Source organism: Petaurus breviceps, unplaced genomic scaffold, assembly GCF_028583685.1.
Source record: "Petaurus breviceps papuanus isolate PSGF00001 unplaced genomic scaffold, PetGlider_PUasm1.0 175, whole genome shotgun sequence".
Lineage (NCBI taxonomy): Eukaryota > Metazoa > Chordata > Mammalia > Diprotodontia > Petauridae > Petaurus > Petaurus breviceps.
In genome coordinates this window covers 22,047,826-22,065,322 of record NW_027185764.1, presented here as the reverse complement: position 1 = coordinate 22,065,322, position 17,497 = coordinate 22,047,826, and the positions used below count along the sequence as shown (strand labels likewise).

The 17,497-nt window shown below is 35.4% G+C and overlaps 1 protein-coding gene across 6 annotated transcripts in view; it reads left to right on the top strand.

Moving 5' to 3' along the window:
* Positions 1-17,497, top strand: part of TRRAP (transformation/transcription domain associated protein) — a 175,007-nt gene that overhangs the window by 17,117 nt on the left and 140,393 nt on the right. For all 6 annotated transcript variants that reach the window (XM_069084881.1, XM_069084880.1, XM_069084877.1 and 3 more), the window contains exons 12-22: positions 660-798; positions 4,889-4,967; positions 5,998-6,232; positions 6,640-6,964; positions 7,079-7,176; positions 7,743-7,937; positions 8,570-8,761; positions 11,781-11,946; positions 13,300-13,556; positions 14,636-14,836; positions 16,413-16,564. In XM_069084881.1, coding sequence (XP_068940982.1) covers positions 660-798; positions 4,889-4,967; positions 5,998-6,232; positions 6,640-6,964; positions 7,079-7,176; positions 7,743-7,937; positions 8,570-8,761; positions 11,781-11,946; positions 13,300-13,556; positions 14,636-14,836; positions 16,413-16,564 — 2,039 coding nt within the window. The remainder of the gene's footprint in view (positions 1-659; positions 799-4,888; positions 4,968-5,997; positions 6,233-6,639; positions 6,965-7,078; positions 7,177-7,742; positions 7,938-8,569; positions 8,762-11,780; positions 11,947-13,299; positions 13,557-14,635; positions 14,837-16,412; positions 16,565-17,497) is intronic.

Below are 17,497 nucleotides of genomic sequence, written 5' to 3'. Positions count from 1 at the left end.
AAAGAAAACAATGAGTTGCTCTGTCTCTCACTTTTCAAATAGAAAGTTCTTTCTCAAAATAAAAAACTCAGAATTTTTTATGGAATAATTGTGATTCGAACACATTCCTCAAAACTTTATTTTAATAATTTTTAATTCGTGCCTTGTAGGATCTTGTAAAAATTAAATGTACTTTTGGGGAAATATTGTTGTCCTAAATAATTGGATATTCATTTATGATTTGTTCACTGTAAAATCATTGAAATAAACTTTGTAAGCTCAAAATATCCAGAAAATTAGACAAAAATAGGTTATTGAAAAGATTTCTAAATTAAATTCTTTGGATGATTTCTCCATTTTCCAGTTCAAATCATTTTTGTTTTCATCTTGTAGAATTATTCTGTGCTTGAGCGAAGATTAAATGACTGAAACTCTAGGGTCCTTACTTTCAAGGTGGTTGTAGAAGTTCAATAGGACTTAAGCTACTGCTTCAAGTTAATTTTTGGAGCAAATAAATAGAGTTGGTATTTAGCAAATCTAATATAATATTATATGTACAGTTAGTTTATTGAACTGGTTTGAACTAAATTTATAAAGAGCATTTTGAATTGATCTTTTACCTATTACACTTCTACCAGAGGTATGGTTACACATGTTGTTCCTAATTCTTGTTTTTATAGGATTTGGTGGCAAAATATTCTCAGCAGATGGTAAAAGGAATGTTGCAGTTATTATCAAATTGTCCAGCAGAAACTGCACATCTTAGAAAAGAACTTCTCATTGCTGCCAAACACATTCTTACTACAGATTTAAGGAGCCGTATGTACATTTTTGTTCAGTGCTTAGATTTATATGTATTTCATATGGCTATTTTAACAGCACTAGTTGTTAAATGTTAGATCTTAAGCTTGCTCGAGAAAACACAAAACTTGTTAAAAATTTGGGTGTAGTGGTTTGTGGACTAGTGCAGGTTCATTATTGATGCCTAAATTCTGTGACTGGAAGAGGTAAGGTGGTAATGTTGAAAAAAAAACCATTTTACTTGATGAGTGTAGTTGGAAAAGCATTCCTATGATTGGGATTACTTCTTCCAGTGCAAAGTTATGGGATCACTGTCTTGAGGTGAATCTGGTTTTGGAAATCAAAGTTGTTTTACCTTTGTGATTATCAAAACTCATATTTTTATTCTCCATATTATTTACTGTGCCATGACTCTACTGTCCTTCCACTAAGATGCTATCCCTGTTCCTTCTTATAATCCCGTAACTGATACATGAACTTTGTAGAGCTTCTGAGTAACTTTTAGTATTTCTTTATCTTTGTTTTTTTCTTAACCCTGCATAACTAAAAACATTATTTTCATCTGATCATTTCTACAAAGCATAATATAGTAAAAGAACACTGGATTAGTGGTCAAGAGGTCTGGGTTCTAGACTGCTATGATGAACTACCTGTGTAACTTTGAGCATGTCACTTCTTCTATATGAACCTTTAGTGTCCTCATCTCCAAAATGAGGAGGGTGGACTAGATGACCTTTCAGGTTCCTTCTAATGCAAAAATATATATATACTATATCCAAAACTTCTAATTAAGTGTGCAGTGTATTATGTTTAGTACTTGCCTTCACGAAATTTATATTCTAAAGGGTGGAATAAAATGACGTATAATGTGTAGCTATTATATGTAATACTGCATGGAAAAGTGCATTTGAAAGTTAGAAATTAAAAGTTCTTTGAGAAAGAAGATGGTTAGTGGGAAACTAGAGACAATTTTGCATATAAAAGGTGGTGTTTTGTTTGGGCTTTAAAAGATGGGCAAGAAGGCATAGGGAATAAATGAGCAAAGCCATAGAACTGTGAGAGAGTAGACTTCTTTGATAAGATAAAGACCAATGGAAATAGCACTGATTCTAGAGGCACAGAGGATTAGTTCAAATCTTGTTTATGAAGCTAATTATCTGTGTGACTTTAGGCAAGTCACTAAATCTTTCCAGGCCTTTTTCTTTTGTTGGACTATATGGCTGGTGAGGTCCTTTCCAACTCTGATATAGGAGATCTTTTAATGGTAGAATGGATAGGACTTGATAACTAAATAAATAAGAGGTAAGAGTGGGGAATCAAGCAAAAAAATGAAGTGATGAACACAAGGGACTAGTTTGGGAGACCATAGACAGAAATAGATTCGTCACAAGGAGGAGTAGACTGAAGGGAAAAAGATAACTGAGCTTAGTTGTAGAAATATAAAATTAGGATTGAGGAATTAGTGGCACAGATAGTTTGGAAAGATGTTTTGTAAGTAGTTGGAGATGTGGAATAGGAACTGGAAACAGATCATGACTAGACAAAGATTTGGGAAGAATTTCCAAAGAGATCACACCATGGGAGAGATTGCCAAGTGATCCCTCAAATGCTATTCAAAACTTGTCACCTTAACAGATGATCTCACCTCTTACTTTTCTGAGAGAAAACTGAGGTCATCTCACATGAACTCCCGAATCTCTACATTTTAGCTGGAAGCTCCTGCATTTTCTCCTGTCTTGTCCTCTGTTGATTCAAACTTTGAGGGAGAGGGAACCTTGAAAAAGTTGGCCCATGTAGCTGTGCCTTTGATTCCCATTCCCATCTTCTTGGTGCTTTCCCCATTGATCTTTCCCTGTGTCTTGGCCCCTTCCCTCCTCTTTCAAACATGCTCAGGACTCCTCTGAATCATAACATCTTTTACTTGACCTTTACCATTCTCTCAGATTGGTGCCCTGTATCATCACCCTTTTTCTGCTGAGCTTGTAGAGGGAATTCATCCTTGACCTTAGTCTCTACTTCCTCACCACTTGATTATTTCTCAGCAGAACTTTTTCCACTAGGCTTCCTGGCCCATTAATCCTAATGACATTTTTCTCAAAGTTTATCCATCATCTAGCAGGGATGCAGCATGTTATGGTGGAAAGAGAAGTGGATTTGAATCTAAGAGCTCTGATTCTTTCGCTTACTAATAACTGCATGACCTTTAGCCAAGTCACTTCTCTCTGGGCCTCAGTTTTCTCAGGTGTAGAATGAGTGCTTCTTGCCTTCTCTTTGGTTGGGAGAGGGACACAGAGAGGGAGAGAATGTGGAATGGAAAAAAAAATCAAATTAAAATGTACAAATAGTTTAAATAAAGTTTGAGGTCTCTTGCAGCTCCAGATCTAGAATGTTACTATCTGTACTGTTCTGTGATCCTGTATTTTTCTAATTGCTAAAGCTTTTAGAACTTTCCTTCCTTGAATACTGTGACACTTCCTTTTCTGATTCTTTTCCTACATGTTTGATGCTCTTTGAGTCTCTTTTCAGGTCAGATCATCATCTGATGAGTAATCCCTTTGTAGTCACATCTGCTTTCATGGATTCAGTTATCACCTCTATGCAGATGATTCCTAATTCCTTCAATCCAGCTGAAATTCCTCTTCTTAATTCTAGTCCCACATCTCCAACTGTGAGCTGTAACTTTTATTGCCTGCCAACACCCCAAATCTGTTACGTCTGCTCATGTCCTCCCTTCCCAAACCTACTTGTCCAAGCTTTCCCACCATCTTCTAGGTTTGGATCTTTGGAGTTTCCTTTGATTTTTCCCTCTTTTTTACTTACCATATCTAACAAATTGCTAAATCCTTCTCATTCTGCCACCATAGCATCTGTCACCTTCTCTTCATTCACATTGCTGCTTAGTCCAGTTCTTCATCATTAGTCACCTAGATTATTGAAATGACCTCCTCATTGGATCTATGTCTAATTTAGCCCCTTTCAAGCCCATTTTTCATGTAGCTGGGAAAATAATATTCCTAAGACTGGTGTAACCAAGCTACTCTGCTCTCCTGGAGAGGAGATTTCTGTTGACTAGAATAAAATACAAATGCCTCAAACTGTCATTTAAGTCTCTCCACAAGTTGATTCCAGCTTCTACATTTATTTCATATTACTTTACTATACACATACTTTCCTTTTGTCATACTCTACAGTTCTCTCTTAAACTTAACATGCCAGCTCCTGTCAGACTGAGTATTTGTATAAATTGTCCTCTGTCTTATAATGCCCTGTATAGTATTTAATGAAGCTTAATTTCTTCAGGTCCCTCATTGAACTTCCTTAGCCATTAATTACTTCATGCCTGTTCATTTGTATGTATTATTTGGGCTCTTTGCTTCTCTTCTTACCTCTTGGGGACTGGGAGCTTCTGGAGACCAAGGACTTTGTTTTTACCATTCTTTGTATCCCCAGCACTTAGCACAGTGTCTGGCATATGGTAGGCTGACTGACTGTTTCACTGAATAGGGACAACAGATTATTCTCTTGTCCTCTGAGCTCCTGCGACTACCTCTGTCCCTTATTGGCCACTTAAATTTTTGTATCACAACTGCTTAGCACAGTGAACTTCACGCATGCTTAAAATAGTGAGGATGACCATATATTAAGTTATTCCGCCTTTTGCATTTCAAAATAAATTCACATTTTCTTAGTAGTTTGTCTAAATTTTTTTTTTTTTTTTGCTTTTTGGAGGAGCAAGGCCGGGCAGTTGGGGTTAAGTGGCTTATCCAAGGTCACATGGCTAGTTAAATATTAAGTATCTGAGGCCGGATTTGAACTCAGGTCCTCTTGACTCTAGGCTGGTGCTCTATTCACTGCTCCACCTAGCCACCCCAAGTTTGTCTAATTTTTAAAGCATTTGCTAATATCCCAAATTGTATTTTTAGTAGCACATGTTTTGTGTACCTATCTTAAGGAAATCAACATTTTTATAGAATGAAATAGTGTGACTTTTTTTTTCCCTCTTTTAAATGTGGGTTATAAAATTGACCTTTAAGTTGAATACTGTTTAAGTAATTTAACGTGTAATTGGTTTTGTTGATAATCGATGCAATACATATTTACATTCTAGAATTCATTCCATGCATGGACAAACTGTTTGATGAATCTATACTAATTGGTTCTGGATATACTGCTCGAGAGACTCTGAGGTATGAACTAACTAACCCCTTGGTGTATCTAGTTGGATACTTGCCCAGTAGTAATGATTTCTGGTATTTCCTGTTTAGAGTATCTAACAATTCTAGAACCTATAAATTAAATTTACCTGTGTCCTTGAATCGCCATGAGATTTAGAAATGCAGGAACTTTTAAAAAGGATGTTGTTGCTTTAAATCAGTTGATATGGTGCCCAGACATAAAGAGATAAAGCAAAAAATGAGAGTTGATTTTTTGTTAACGTGAATTGTATGTAGAACACTTGAAAAATACCTTCTGGTTGTTAGCTTTTTTTTCTGTTTTTATCTTACTGTTTTTGTTAAGCCGAATAGCGTTTAAATATCTGCTTCGTTTAATTTTCACAAGTGCAGTTGCAGACAGTGTTGCTTTTAGATGTCCTGTAGCTCTGAGTATTGAAGTGTGAGTGAGGAGTCTTTAGGTAGTTTGAAGAATGTTTTGACCATCTGCTTGAAGAGGTTTAGAAGAGTGTGAATTTGTAAAATACTCTATTATTAGAGAACAAATTAAAAGTTATATTGTAGCTTGGGGAATTATGGCAATATACAGAGTCTTTTTAGAACTTAATCGTCTGAATATTATGGTAATGTACCACAGAATAGGAAAATGTTAATTGACATGTACTATTTCTACTTTTTGAGCCACAAAATGGGCATATGCATGATCAAGCCTAGTAATTGTTTTTCCTCAGGCTAATTATATATTTCATTGTCCATTGGAGTGGTGTGGTTGAACAAAAGCTTATAAAACTCAATTTGAAAACCCCCCTCACCACCACCAGCTTTAAAAAGGAATCTTTAAAATTACTAGGTGAAAAATGGGAAGAGTTGTAAAATTGTTAGCTGAATTCTAGGTTTGACCTCAGTGGTCCATTGGCCTTCCTGTAGAGTTATCTTACTAGGATAAAATGAGATGATAACAAATTGATTATGGAATTTATAAATGTCAGTATAATATACACCAGGAAATAGACCTAAAAACTAATGAATATTTTTCCCCTTCTAGGCCCCTTGCGTACAGTACGCTGGCAGACTTGGTGCATCATGTCCGTCAGCATTTACCTCTCAATGACCTCTCCCTTGCAGTCCAGCTATTTGCCAAGAACATTGATGATGAGTCATTGCCTAGCAGCATCCAGACTATGTCTTGCAAACTTTTGTTAAACCTGGTAGATTGCATCCGCTCCAAAAGTGAGCAAGAAAATGGAAATGGGAGAGATATTCTAATGAGGATGTTAGAGGTATGGATTTTTTATAACAAGTTAAATGAAAGAAATATATTTTAATAAGTGGTCTCAAAGCTTCCCAACTTTGGGTTCCAAATTATCTCTTTACTGGAAAGTATTTCATACAGCAAATTACTAAGTTTGTCTTATAGGATACTTGTAGGTATATTGTAAATGTTTAGGTAAAATATACTATTTGGGTATGTTAGAAATGAGTAAATGTTTTTAAAAACAGTTTTACATACTAAATGCTTGTCACTTTTTTTGAAGAGAATCAAAAGAATTCCCTTTTGGTTATATTGTTTCATTGAAATTATTTGCCTTTCATTTGCTGAACTAATTTGATTTGAAGAGTAACTTTTAGTATATTCAGGATAAGTTTTTTCTTTTGAAACCATCATATTAATTTCCTCCCTTTCCAGGTTTTTGTTCTGAAATTCCACACCATTGCTCGGTATCAGTTGTCTGCCATTTTTAAAAAATGTAAACCTCAGTCAGAACTCGGAGCAGCAGAAGCCGCTTTGCCTGGGGTACCTGCAGCTCCCACAGCACCCCCCCCTGCGCCTTCACCAGCCCCTACCACACCAGTCGCTCCCGCACCAGTGCCCGTGTTTGAGAAACAAGGAGAAAAGGATAAGGAAGATAAACAGACATTCCAAGTTACAGATTGTCGGAGTTTGGTAAAAACTTTGGTCTGCGGAGTCAAGACAATCACGTGGGGGATAACTTCATGTAAAGCACCTGGTGGTAATTTTTCACTTTAATTAAATTACTAAATAAAATACAGCATTTGTGTAGGGCTTTGAGAATTTTTTTTTTTGTGGTTTGTGGTTTTCATTTGGCGTGTAATCTTTCTTCCAGAAGCTCAATTCATCCCCAACAAACAATTACAACCCAAAGAGACACAGATTTACATAAAACTTGTGAAATATGCAATGCAGGCTTTAGATATTTATCAGGTGAGTAACATGGTGATGAACTAAGCTGTTATGAATGAAAACACCACATAAAATTATGCATTTTTAGATTTTATAAGCCCTACACTTATAGTGCTCAACATACATTCTACCATTATACAGTGGAATTGCTCTTAAAGAAGTCTCTTGGGGCAGCTAGGTGGCGCAGTGAATAGAGCACCAGCCCTGGAGTCAGGAGCAAAAACTAGCCGTGTGACCTTGGACAAGTCACTTAACCCCAGTTGCCCTCTAAAAAGCAAAAGAAAAAAAGTCTCAATGAAAATCTTATGTTTTTCTTTAGGGAGAGCATAACTTTAGATTTAGTCTCTTCCTGGCTTTGAACAACTTAGTAAAGTTATAATCTTTCATAAAACTTTTTTTTCTAATGTGAAAGTTTATAAATGTAACTGTACAGGATTGAGATTTGTTTTTAAGACATTAAAAAAATTGCAGTGTTTGAATGCAACAGTGATCATATTTAACAGTTTGTTATGTAAATTGTATTTTGACTTACAAATATTTCCATTCTCAAGTAATATAAAAGTTGCATGTATTTCTTTCCTGTTCAGGTCCAGATAGCAGGAAATGGACAGACATACATTCGAGTAGCAAACTGTCAGACAGTTAGAATGAAAGAAGAAAAGGAAGTGTTGGAGCATTTTGCAGGAGTCTTCACAATGATGAATCCTTTAACGTTTAAAGAAATCTTTCAAACTACAGTCCCTTATATGGTGGAAAGAATCTCCAAAAATTATGCTCTTCAGGTATAAAATAGTTTTCATGTATTCTCCCAAATATGAATGCTATGTTTTTCAGTAATTTGGAAATTAGTTTTTAAAACAATTAAAGATTCCTTAAAAGGTCAGAGTTTAAAGAATTGTTTTTGGGCCATGTATAATTTCGAAAATAATGTACCAAGGGTGGCTAGGTGGCACAGTGAATAGAGCACTGGCCCTGCAGTCAGGAGGACCTGAGTTCAAATGTGACCTCAGAACACTTAACATTTACTAACCGTGTGATGTTGGGCAAGTCACTTAACCACAATTGTCCTGCTTCCCTTCCCCCTCCCCCCCAAAAAAAAGCAAAAAAAAAAGGAAAGAAAATAATGTACTTGAAAAGCAACAGATGATTTTAAGCTCATATCTTCTGTTAGTGTTCTGATGTTGAATGATTTTGGGGTGGGATTTAAGCTTACATAAAGTAAATGCCTGAAACATTTCTTTTAATGTTGCAGAAATACTTCATTCTTTGTAGAAATGTTTCATTCTTCTTCTTTGATAGGTAATTAATTTTATGAGCCCCAATATGGCATTGATTTATTTAAGCTAATTACCTTATCTTGCAATCTCTTTTGGAAAGGAATTATTTTTGTTATCTGAATTTCTTGTTTTTACAGATTGTTGCCAATTCTTTCTTGGCTAATCCTACCACCTCTGCTCTGTTTGCTACAATTCTTGTGGAGTATCTCCTTGATCGACTGCCAGAAATGGGCTCTAATGTAGAACTCTCCAATCTGTATCTCAAGCTGTTCAAGTTGGTATTTGGCTCAGTTTCTCTCTTTGCAGCTGAAAATGAACAAATGCTGAAGGTAAAGCTTATTTTGACTTAATGGCACTTGAACACACAATTGATTATTAAAATAATTCACTATTGGAAAACTTCCTGAAGCTACTGTTTCTTGACATTTGAAAAGAATTCCTTAAGTTAATAAATATTCTTGTATAATAAAAGCCAGCTATAAAATACTTAATGTACCATTTTGGTTTTAGTCTCACCCTCGATTTCATCATTGTGAGGACTCTTGTGGTTGAAACTCCTTCCTCCACGTAGGTTGGCAGCTCATCTGTAATTTATAAACTTGGAGAGTTCTCTGGGGACCTTAAGAAATTAAGTAACTTGATTGTGGTCACACAGGATGTTAGATGCAGTACTTGAACCTGGGACTCTGTGACCACAAAGCTGGTGACGTTTTCTTCACTGTGCCATGATGCCTTATAATGTTCTCCTCATTTACAAGTTCAGAATGTGAACAATCTTGTATGAATTAAAATGGAAGAAATTTGAAGGCTTAATGTTCAGATCTGTGCTTAGGCTACATTTGTAGGTGAATGTCTCTTTTGTAGCATGTAAGTAAGTGACCAGTTATGTTTTGGAGGATTCAATATGTGAGGCATAACAAAAGCATCTTTAAAATATATTTTCTCCTTTTGTGGGAAAATATATTTAAGGTCAGATAGTATCATCTGCTGTGTTCAAAGAGAAACATTTTCTCATAGGGAAACCTGTGGTCTAACAGAGAAGTAAAGCTCTGTATTATACAAGAATGACAACTTACTTATGGGCATAAAGCATAAAAATATTCTTTGTATTTTTATTGAAGTGTTCAAAGATTAACAGCTTGAATTTTTGTACCAAGGCTGTAATACTTTGTGTCCAAAGGTAAATAGAAGGCAAATGAAATATGTTTGAAAGAGTTTGAAACCTTGTGAGATTTTTAGTGTCCTGAATATAGTAGGCACTCATATTTGATTGACTGTAGAAAATACATTCCTTTTATCTGTGACCTTTGTTGTGTAGGTTGTTACAGAAAATAATTTGAAACTTTAAACTTGTTGCACTCTAAACGTAGGTGAGTAATAAATATCTCTACTGGTACTATGGGGCAAAAAACTTCTAAGGCTTCTGCACAGAAATGGTTTTTTTAGGAGGTGCAGGCTAATTAATCCACTATAGTGGTTTCCCACTATAGTTTTAGTAATAAATAGTAACACTTTACATTGGAGAGTCAGGTGATATAGTGACTGGAAAGCTTTCCTTAGGAAATCTTAGATTCGAGTCTTGCTCCTGATTCATTTTTACTATGTGGCTGTGAACAAGTCACGTAACAGAAGTTACATGATACAGTGCCTTTGGCAGCTCCCTGAGATAAGTTAGATGGTTGTAGATCTGTGGTAGAGGGACTTTCCTTTCCCCACCAGGGTTCCTTACACTGATGAAATCACAAGTCCAAATATAGAGGAAAAATATATTTTAAATTTAGAAACAGATTTTTTGGGAAAAATTCATCAGTCATTCAGAGTGCTTTCATATACATGTATATATACATGCATACCTATACACATACATTCTAAAAAATTTCTCACAGCTCTTCATAGCACCCTGTGAGTAAGGTAGCACTACCAAATAGGCCTAGAATTTAGTTATTTAAGAAAGAATTGGCCAGGTAGCACAGTGAGTAAGAGCACTGGCCCCAGAGTCGGGATGACCTGGGATCAAATCCGGGCTCAGACACTTAGCACCCACCCAGAAACACCTGGCCATGTAACCTTGAGCAAGTTACTTAACCCCAATTGCTTAGGGACGGCCAGGTGGCTCAGTGAGTAAGAGCACCACCTCCAGTGTTGGGATGACCTGGATCAAATCCGGGCTCAGATACTCAGCACCACACCCAGAAATAACTGGCCGTGTAACCTTGAGCAAGTTACTTAACCCCAATTGCTTATGAAAAAAAAAAGAAAGAAAGAACTAGGACTACACTGTGTATCTTGAATTTTTTACCTAGATTACAGTGCCTTTGGTTTTGTTACTAGCTAATCTCTACCCCAGAGATTGTGGATTTAAATCTTTGTTTTTGTTTTTAAATTAAATGAAAGTGACATCAAAATATGTTGGCCTAATTTTTACTTATATCTTCATGAAATCAAAGGATAATTGTTTTAAAACAGTTTGTTCAAATTATGGTTCAAAATTTAACACTGAGGACCTTGATACTGAAGGAAAGGATTAAGAGAATACACATTTTGTGATTCCTTTTTGCTGTACTACACTTATGAATCAATCAAAAGGATAAATAAAGTAGGACTTAGGAGTTCTTGGGAAAGTCAGTTAACTTCCCTGCTTCTCAATTTCTTCAACTGAAAATGAGATAGTTGGACTTGATAACTTCTAAGGATCAGTCCAGTAATAAAATTATAAATTGATGATATAGGGCATTCAGTTGAAAATTTGAAGTGATTGATAAGAGACTTAATGAGGCAGAGTATATATGACTTTCAGATGTCAGGAAAAATGAAGACCAGGGACTGTTTCATGATTGTAATTTCTTTGAAAGGAAAAAAAAATCACACATAAATATTCTCTGTTTTATTAATATTAAGCTCCTCCTCTGACACATGAGGCAAGTCACTTAGCATTTCAGTGTCCCAGGCAATTCTCTGTGGTGTTGCAGAAAAATTGTTGACCTCTTTTGGTTTTAAGGAAAAATAGATCATAGACCATGTTTGGACTTTATATTGGCTAACTTTGAGATGAAATACATACTTGGATCAATACTGTAGTCATTTTTTCATAAATTGAAATACATTTAGGTCCAACTTAGGTAATGATGGCAACTAACTTCTCTCTGGCACACCCCCCTTCTCACCCTCACCCCTGGGCATTGCTATGTGTATTTGGTACAAATCTATTAAAATTAGCTTTTGCCCTTATTGGATTATATGGAACCTTTGAGTCTGGAGTGATGTTGATAATGATGATTTAAAGATATTGCCATATGTTGACCTTTCTCTTTATTGTCTGTTTATTGACCTTTTCTTCAAATCTCTTAGCCACATTTGCACAAGATTGTGAACAGCTCTATGGAACTCGCACAGACGGCCAAGGAGCCCTACAACTATTTCCTGCTCCTTCGCGCATTATTTCGTTCCATTGGTGGGGGTAGCCATGATCTTCTTTATCAGGAATTCTTGCCTCTTTTACCAAACTTGTTGCAAGGTCAGAATAACCATTTTGCTTGTTCTTTAATCTTTTTTTCAATCCAACATTTAATTCCTTTTTTTTTTTTTTTTTTGTAGTACAGTGGATAGAGAATGGGCCTAGAAGCTAGGAATACCGGGGTTTAAGTCCTTCCTCTGACACATGGGGCAAATCACTTAGCATTTCAGTGATCCAGGCAATTCTCTGTGATGTTGCAGAGAAAATGTTGACCTCTTTTGGTTTTAAGGAATTTGACTCAGTTATAGAGAGGTCACTATTCTTTATTACTTTCAGGAGTTTTCTCACCCAAAGGTTTTCCTATTCCAATGAAGTCACAGATTGGCTCCCTGCCCCTTTTGGCAGGTACTCATCTCTGTGTGACTGAGAAGTCCTCCCAGTTGTAGAGGGTCATTTAACACTTTAAGGGCATGGGGGCTGTAAGGTGAGGCAGCTGAAATAAATTGTGGCTGTTTTCAGGATTATGTAAGAACTGATGATGGGGGTGGGTGGGGTTGGGAGTGGTGGGAGTGGTCCTGATTTCCCTGATGAGATATTGCTTGCATTTTTGAGCCTTACATTTTCTGGTTTTTAATACTAGACCAGAGAAAACACAACCTAGATGGAAAGGGATAATCAAAACGAGAAATAAAGAAAATAAACTGCTTTGCAGTTGTAGTTAAGTATTATTTACTAACCAATAGAAAGCCCTGTATGTATATGTTTAACTGAGGTTTACATAATGAATACATGTAGGAGGTTTTGGTGTGCTTATGATTTGCTCTGTATGAACTGGTTGTATTTTGAAAAATTACTTTTTTTTGCATTTCCTAGTTTAGGAAGTTTAGATAGCTTTTCATTGTTTTCTCTTTCTTTTGCTTCTCTCCCCACCTTATCTCAAAAGAGCATCACATACAATGTTTTTCACAATAAACAGCCAAAAACTTATAGAAAATCCTGTGACCAGCTATCCACTTTTTTTTAGTGAGCCCAGTCTTCTTACATACCTTTCTTACTCACTCCTTCATGCACCTATACTTAAAGCACTTAATCATGTTAAATGTTAATGAACTATAAGTTGATGCCTTCATACATAGAAAGTGCTGAACCTGAAATTAAGAAGACCTGAGTTCAAATTTAACTTTAGAGAAACATTACTAGTTGTGTGACCTTGAGAAAGTTCTTTAATCTTTGTTTACCTCCATTTCTTCATCTATAAAATTAGAATACTATTTCTCAGGGTTGTTGTGAAGATATGAGATAGTATTGGTAAATTGTTTCGAAAACTTTTAAGTGCTATATAAATTCAAGCTATTATTATTATTAACAAAATAAATTAGTTAATTTTACTTTAAAAATTTTTCCCCTTTTTAGGACTTAATATGTTACAAAGTGGCCTCCACAAGCAACACATGAAAGATTTATTTGTGGAACTATGTCTTACTGTACCAGTTCGACTGAGCTCTCTTCTTCCATATCTACCAATGTTAATGGATCCCTTAGTATCTGCTCTTAATGGATCCCAAACATTGGTTAGCCAAGGCCTTCGAACTCTTGAATTATGTGTAGATAATCTCCAGCCAGACTTTCTATATGATCATATTCAGCCAGTGCGGGCTGAACTCATGCAGGTAACATGAAGTTCTTGTATCTGTTATTTTCATTTTGAAACTTAAATATTTTGTTATGCTGCCAAACCATTGTATTTGGCTCTGTTTAGAGTAGATGTTGTGATTTTCAGCTTACTTTTTTGGATTTCTCTAGTATGTGAAGAACGACTATATAGCACCCTTCATCTAATGCATATTTTATAAGTTTTCACGTGTATTATGCATTGTAATAGGTTGGTAATTGAAAATCATATGGAAATTGATTTAATTGTCCTATTTTATATTCACAGCACCAAAAGGATAGAGTTAAAGTCAAGTCTTCTTATTTTTACTCTATGAGGCTTCAGAAATTCCAAATGACTTAGACATGTAAATAATAACCCATTACTTACTTGAAGAAGTGGAAAGTGGAGATATTATCTTTTCCATGGTAGAAGAATAGTGGAAGGGACTGAGCAATAGAAAGGCAGCATGATATTTTGGAAAGCTCGGGAGTCAGGAGACCTGAGCTTAAATACAGGCCCTGCTATCTACTAGTCTTGTGATTTTGAGCACTTAAAATTTCTGAGCCTCATTTTCTTCAACGGTAAAATGAGGTTATCATCCTGTTTATTACAAGACTTTAGATCTGTTTTCTGTTGTCATATGTTATGTAAATATGAATTGTTGATGTTAACAATACAAATAATAAAACAGGAACATTTCAGCAGATACTTCATCACTTTGCTTATTAACTTGTTTCAGATCCCTAGTATCTAAAATTAAAACTACTTCCTGCCTTTTGTCATTGATCTAATTAAAAAATAGCTTAAACCAAGAGGTATAAGAGCTGTTAGAATCTTGCATGGTCCCATTCATGGAGGAAAGTAATACATTCAATCTAAGAACATAACTATAGGCCAATAATTGACAAGGAAACAGATTTATTTAAAAGACTAAATTGAGAAATGTAGTGATCTTTGGTTTACTTCTCAGCTTTTTTCCCAAATCTTGTTAAACTTGTGGAAAATTTTGTGAATTGGAACATGTATTTAAAGATGTATAACATTGTGATGACATTTGAAAACTTCTTGTGTTTAAAAATATTTCTTTGATTTTAGGCTTTGTGGCGTACCTTACGGAACCCTGCAGACAGCATTTCTCATGTGGCCTACAGGGTACTTGGTAAATTTGGTGGCAGTAACAGAAAAATGTTAAAGGAATCTCAAAAGCTTCAGTATGTTGTAACTGAAATTCAGGGGCCTAGTATCACAGTAGAATTTTCAGATTGTAAAGCATCCATTCAGCTTCCAATGGAAAAGGTAAAGTTGAATGTTTTTATGGGTACTTAAGGTTTCTTAAAATTAAAAGTGTTAGAACTTCAGATATTTTATGGATGTACATATGAGGTAGGGATGAAGTGAGACTTATAACTTGAGATAGAACACTGGTAGGTGGTTTGCTTTAAAAAAAAAATAACAAAATTTATGTATGTCTTTTGTTTTTTGCTTCACTTTGGTCTCTGACAGAATCACACTAATCTCTCCTAAAAAGTCATCCCTTATAATAAAAATGAAAAAGGATGATGGAAAAGTTCAGCAAAACTAACGTGTGTGTGTGTGTGTGTGTGTGTGTATAGATAGATTATAGTTAGTATACAGTATTTTATGCAATATTCACTTCCAGGGCTCCCAGGTAGTTATTTCCAACCTCTGCAAAGATGTAGGGGATAAATTGGTCATTATAATTTCATAGCATCATTTCTTTTGTTCTTTCTGTTTACATGGCATATAGCACTTTTATGTGATTTTGCTTATTTCACTGTTCATGCTTCTCTATTTTAATCACATTCAGCGTTTCACAATACATTCTCATGTTGATGTTGCCCTTAATTCTTTCTTAAATTTTTTTTTGTGTTTGCCCATTTTGGGTGATTGTGTTCTCAGGACCCTGGGATATATTTATCAAAATCTATCACTAATTCTCATTCTTGAAACATTTATTTTTTATCATATACTAATTAAAAATCAATACTTGCTGGAAAGCACTTTAAAAAATAACTTATACTGTGTGACCTCGGGCAAGTCATTTAACCCCAATTGCCCTGCCTTTCCCCCCTCCAAAAAGACAAAAAAAAAACCCTTATAAATTCAAACATTGATAAGGAATATGTAATAATTTGCTAATATTCCTAATTTGGTAAAATGTTCAGGAATCCTAAATTCACAGTGTGCTTCAGTAAGAGCCATTTGTGTTAACTTTTCTAGATATGATTAATAGGTAAAAGCATCCTCCATTTGCATTACAGTTCATAGTTGGTAAAAAAAATTTTAAATTGGAAATATAATAAAAGCATAAGAAATTCATCTTTCCTTTTAATCCTTAGCAAGAAAAGTTCCATTTCACTGGTCTTAAATAAAACTCACTGTTCTTTTCATTGGGATTTTGATGAGGTGATGACAGGTGATATGATAGGTGATGATAGGTGTTGAGAGCATACAGTTAATCATCTAACATAAAAAAATCTTTTTTTTCCAAAGGGGAAAAATATTAATTTCTCTATAACAAGAGCCCTTCAGAGGGCATTTGAATTGCATAATCTCATTAACTATTTAGGCACAAATGATTGAATTTCATTTTATAATCAGCCAAACAATGAAATTTCTTATCTTATATTTTCCTCTTTAATAAATTTTCTCTACAGGTTTCATTTGATGATGCTTTATTTATTGTTATATATTGAACTTGGTTGCTCCTTTAGGTGTATGTTATCAAGCTTTTGAGTATTGTAAAGCTTTTAGTAATGTACTCTTCAATATCATATATATATATGTATTTATATTTATGTACACACACATATGTGTGTGTGTCTAAAGCCTGGTTATTTTTTTATTGTAGGCCATTGAAACTGCTTTGGACTGCCTTAAAAGTGCAAACACAGAACCATACTATCGGAGACAAGCATGGGAAGTAATAAAATGCTTCTTGGTGGCCATGATGAATTTGGATGATAATAAACATGCCTTATATCAGCTCCTTGCACATCCAAAGTATGTTGGTAATATCAGTCTATCAGGTGGAGTGATACATAAAACTTTCTTTAGCAATTAGGGACAGAGAGGACATCTTGGGGGTTATTTCCTAATCTGATATTGAACAAAACTTCAGATTTAGAAAGTGACCTTTTTTACCTAGTAACACATGAAGCTGTCAGTCAGACAGTATCATAACAGCAAGGAGTCAGAGATAACACTGACATTTCAAGCTTAGATGACAGGTAAATGATGCCATCAACAGATTGTCTTCTGCCTATATGTACTTTTTTTTTTATTTTTTGGAGGGGAGAGGGCAGGGCAATTGGGGTAAAGTGACTTCCCCAAGGTCACATGGCTAGTTAAGTGTTAAGTGTCTGAGGCTGTATTTGAACTCAGTTCTTCCTGACCCCAGGGCCGGTGCTCTATTTACTGTGCCACCTCCCCTGCCTATGTACTCTTGACACACTGGCTGGCTGGACAACCAATTACTACTTTATGGAATAAAAGCTTATTATGAGCCAAATATGTGACTGCCAAAAACAGTTAATGTAATCATAGACTCCATTAATAATTATGTGAAGCATCCTGAATGGCAGGGCAGTTGGGGTTAAGTGACTTGTCCGAGACCACATGGCTAGTAAGCATTAAGTGTCTGAGGCTGGATTTGAGTTCAGGTCCTCTTGACTTCAGGGCCAGTGCTCTATTCACTGCACCACCTAGCCGCTCCCATTTTAGAATTTTAAAATAGAAAGATGTGATACAGTGGAACCTTGCTGTAACATGCCCTTAGAGTTCATTCCATAGAACTACCTTATGACTGAGAGCACATTAAATTATAAAATGATCTCTTTGGTAACTGAATCCTTTTGTGTGAGATCTAGGAAGAACCCGCTTTACAGATAAGAATTCTCTATAAGGGTCCACTGTATGTTGTTGCTTAATAGTATA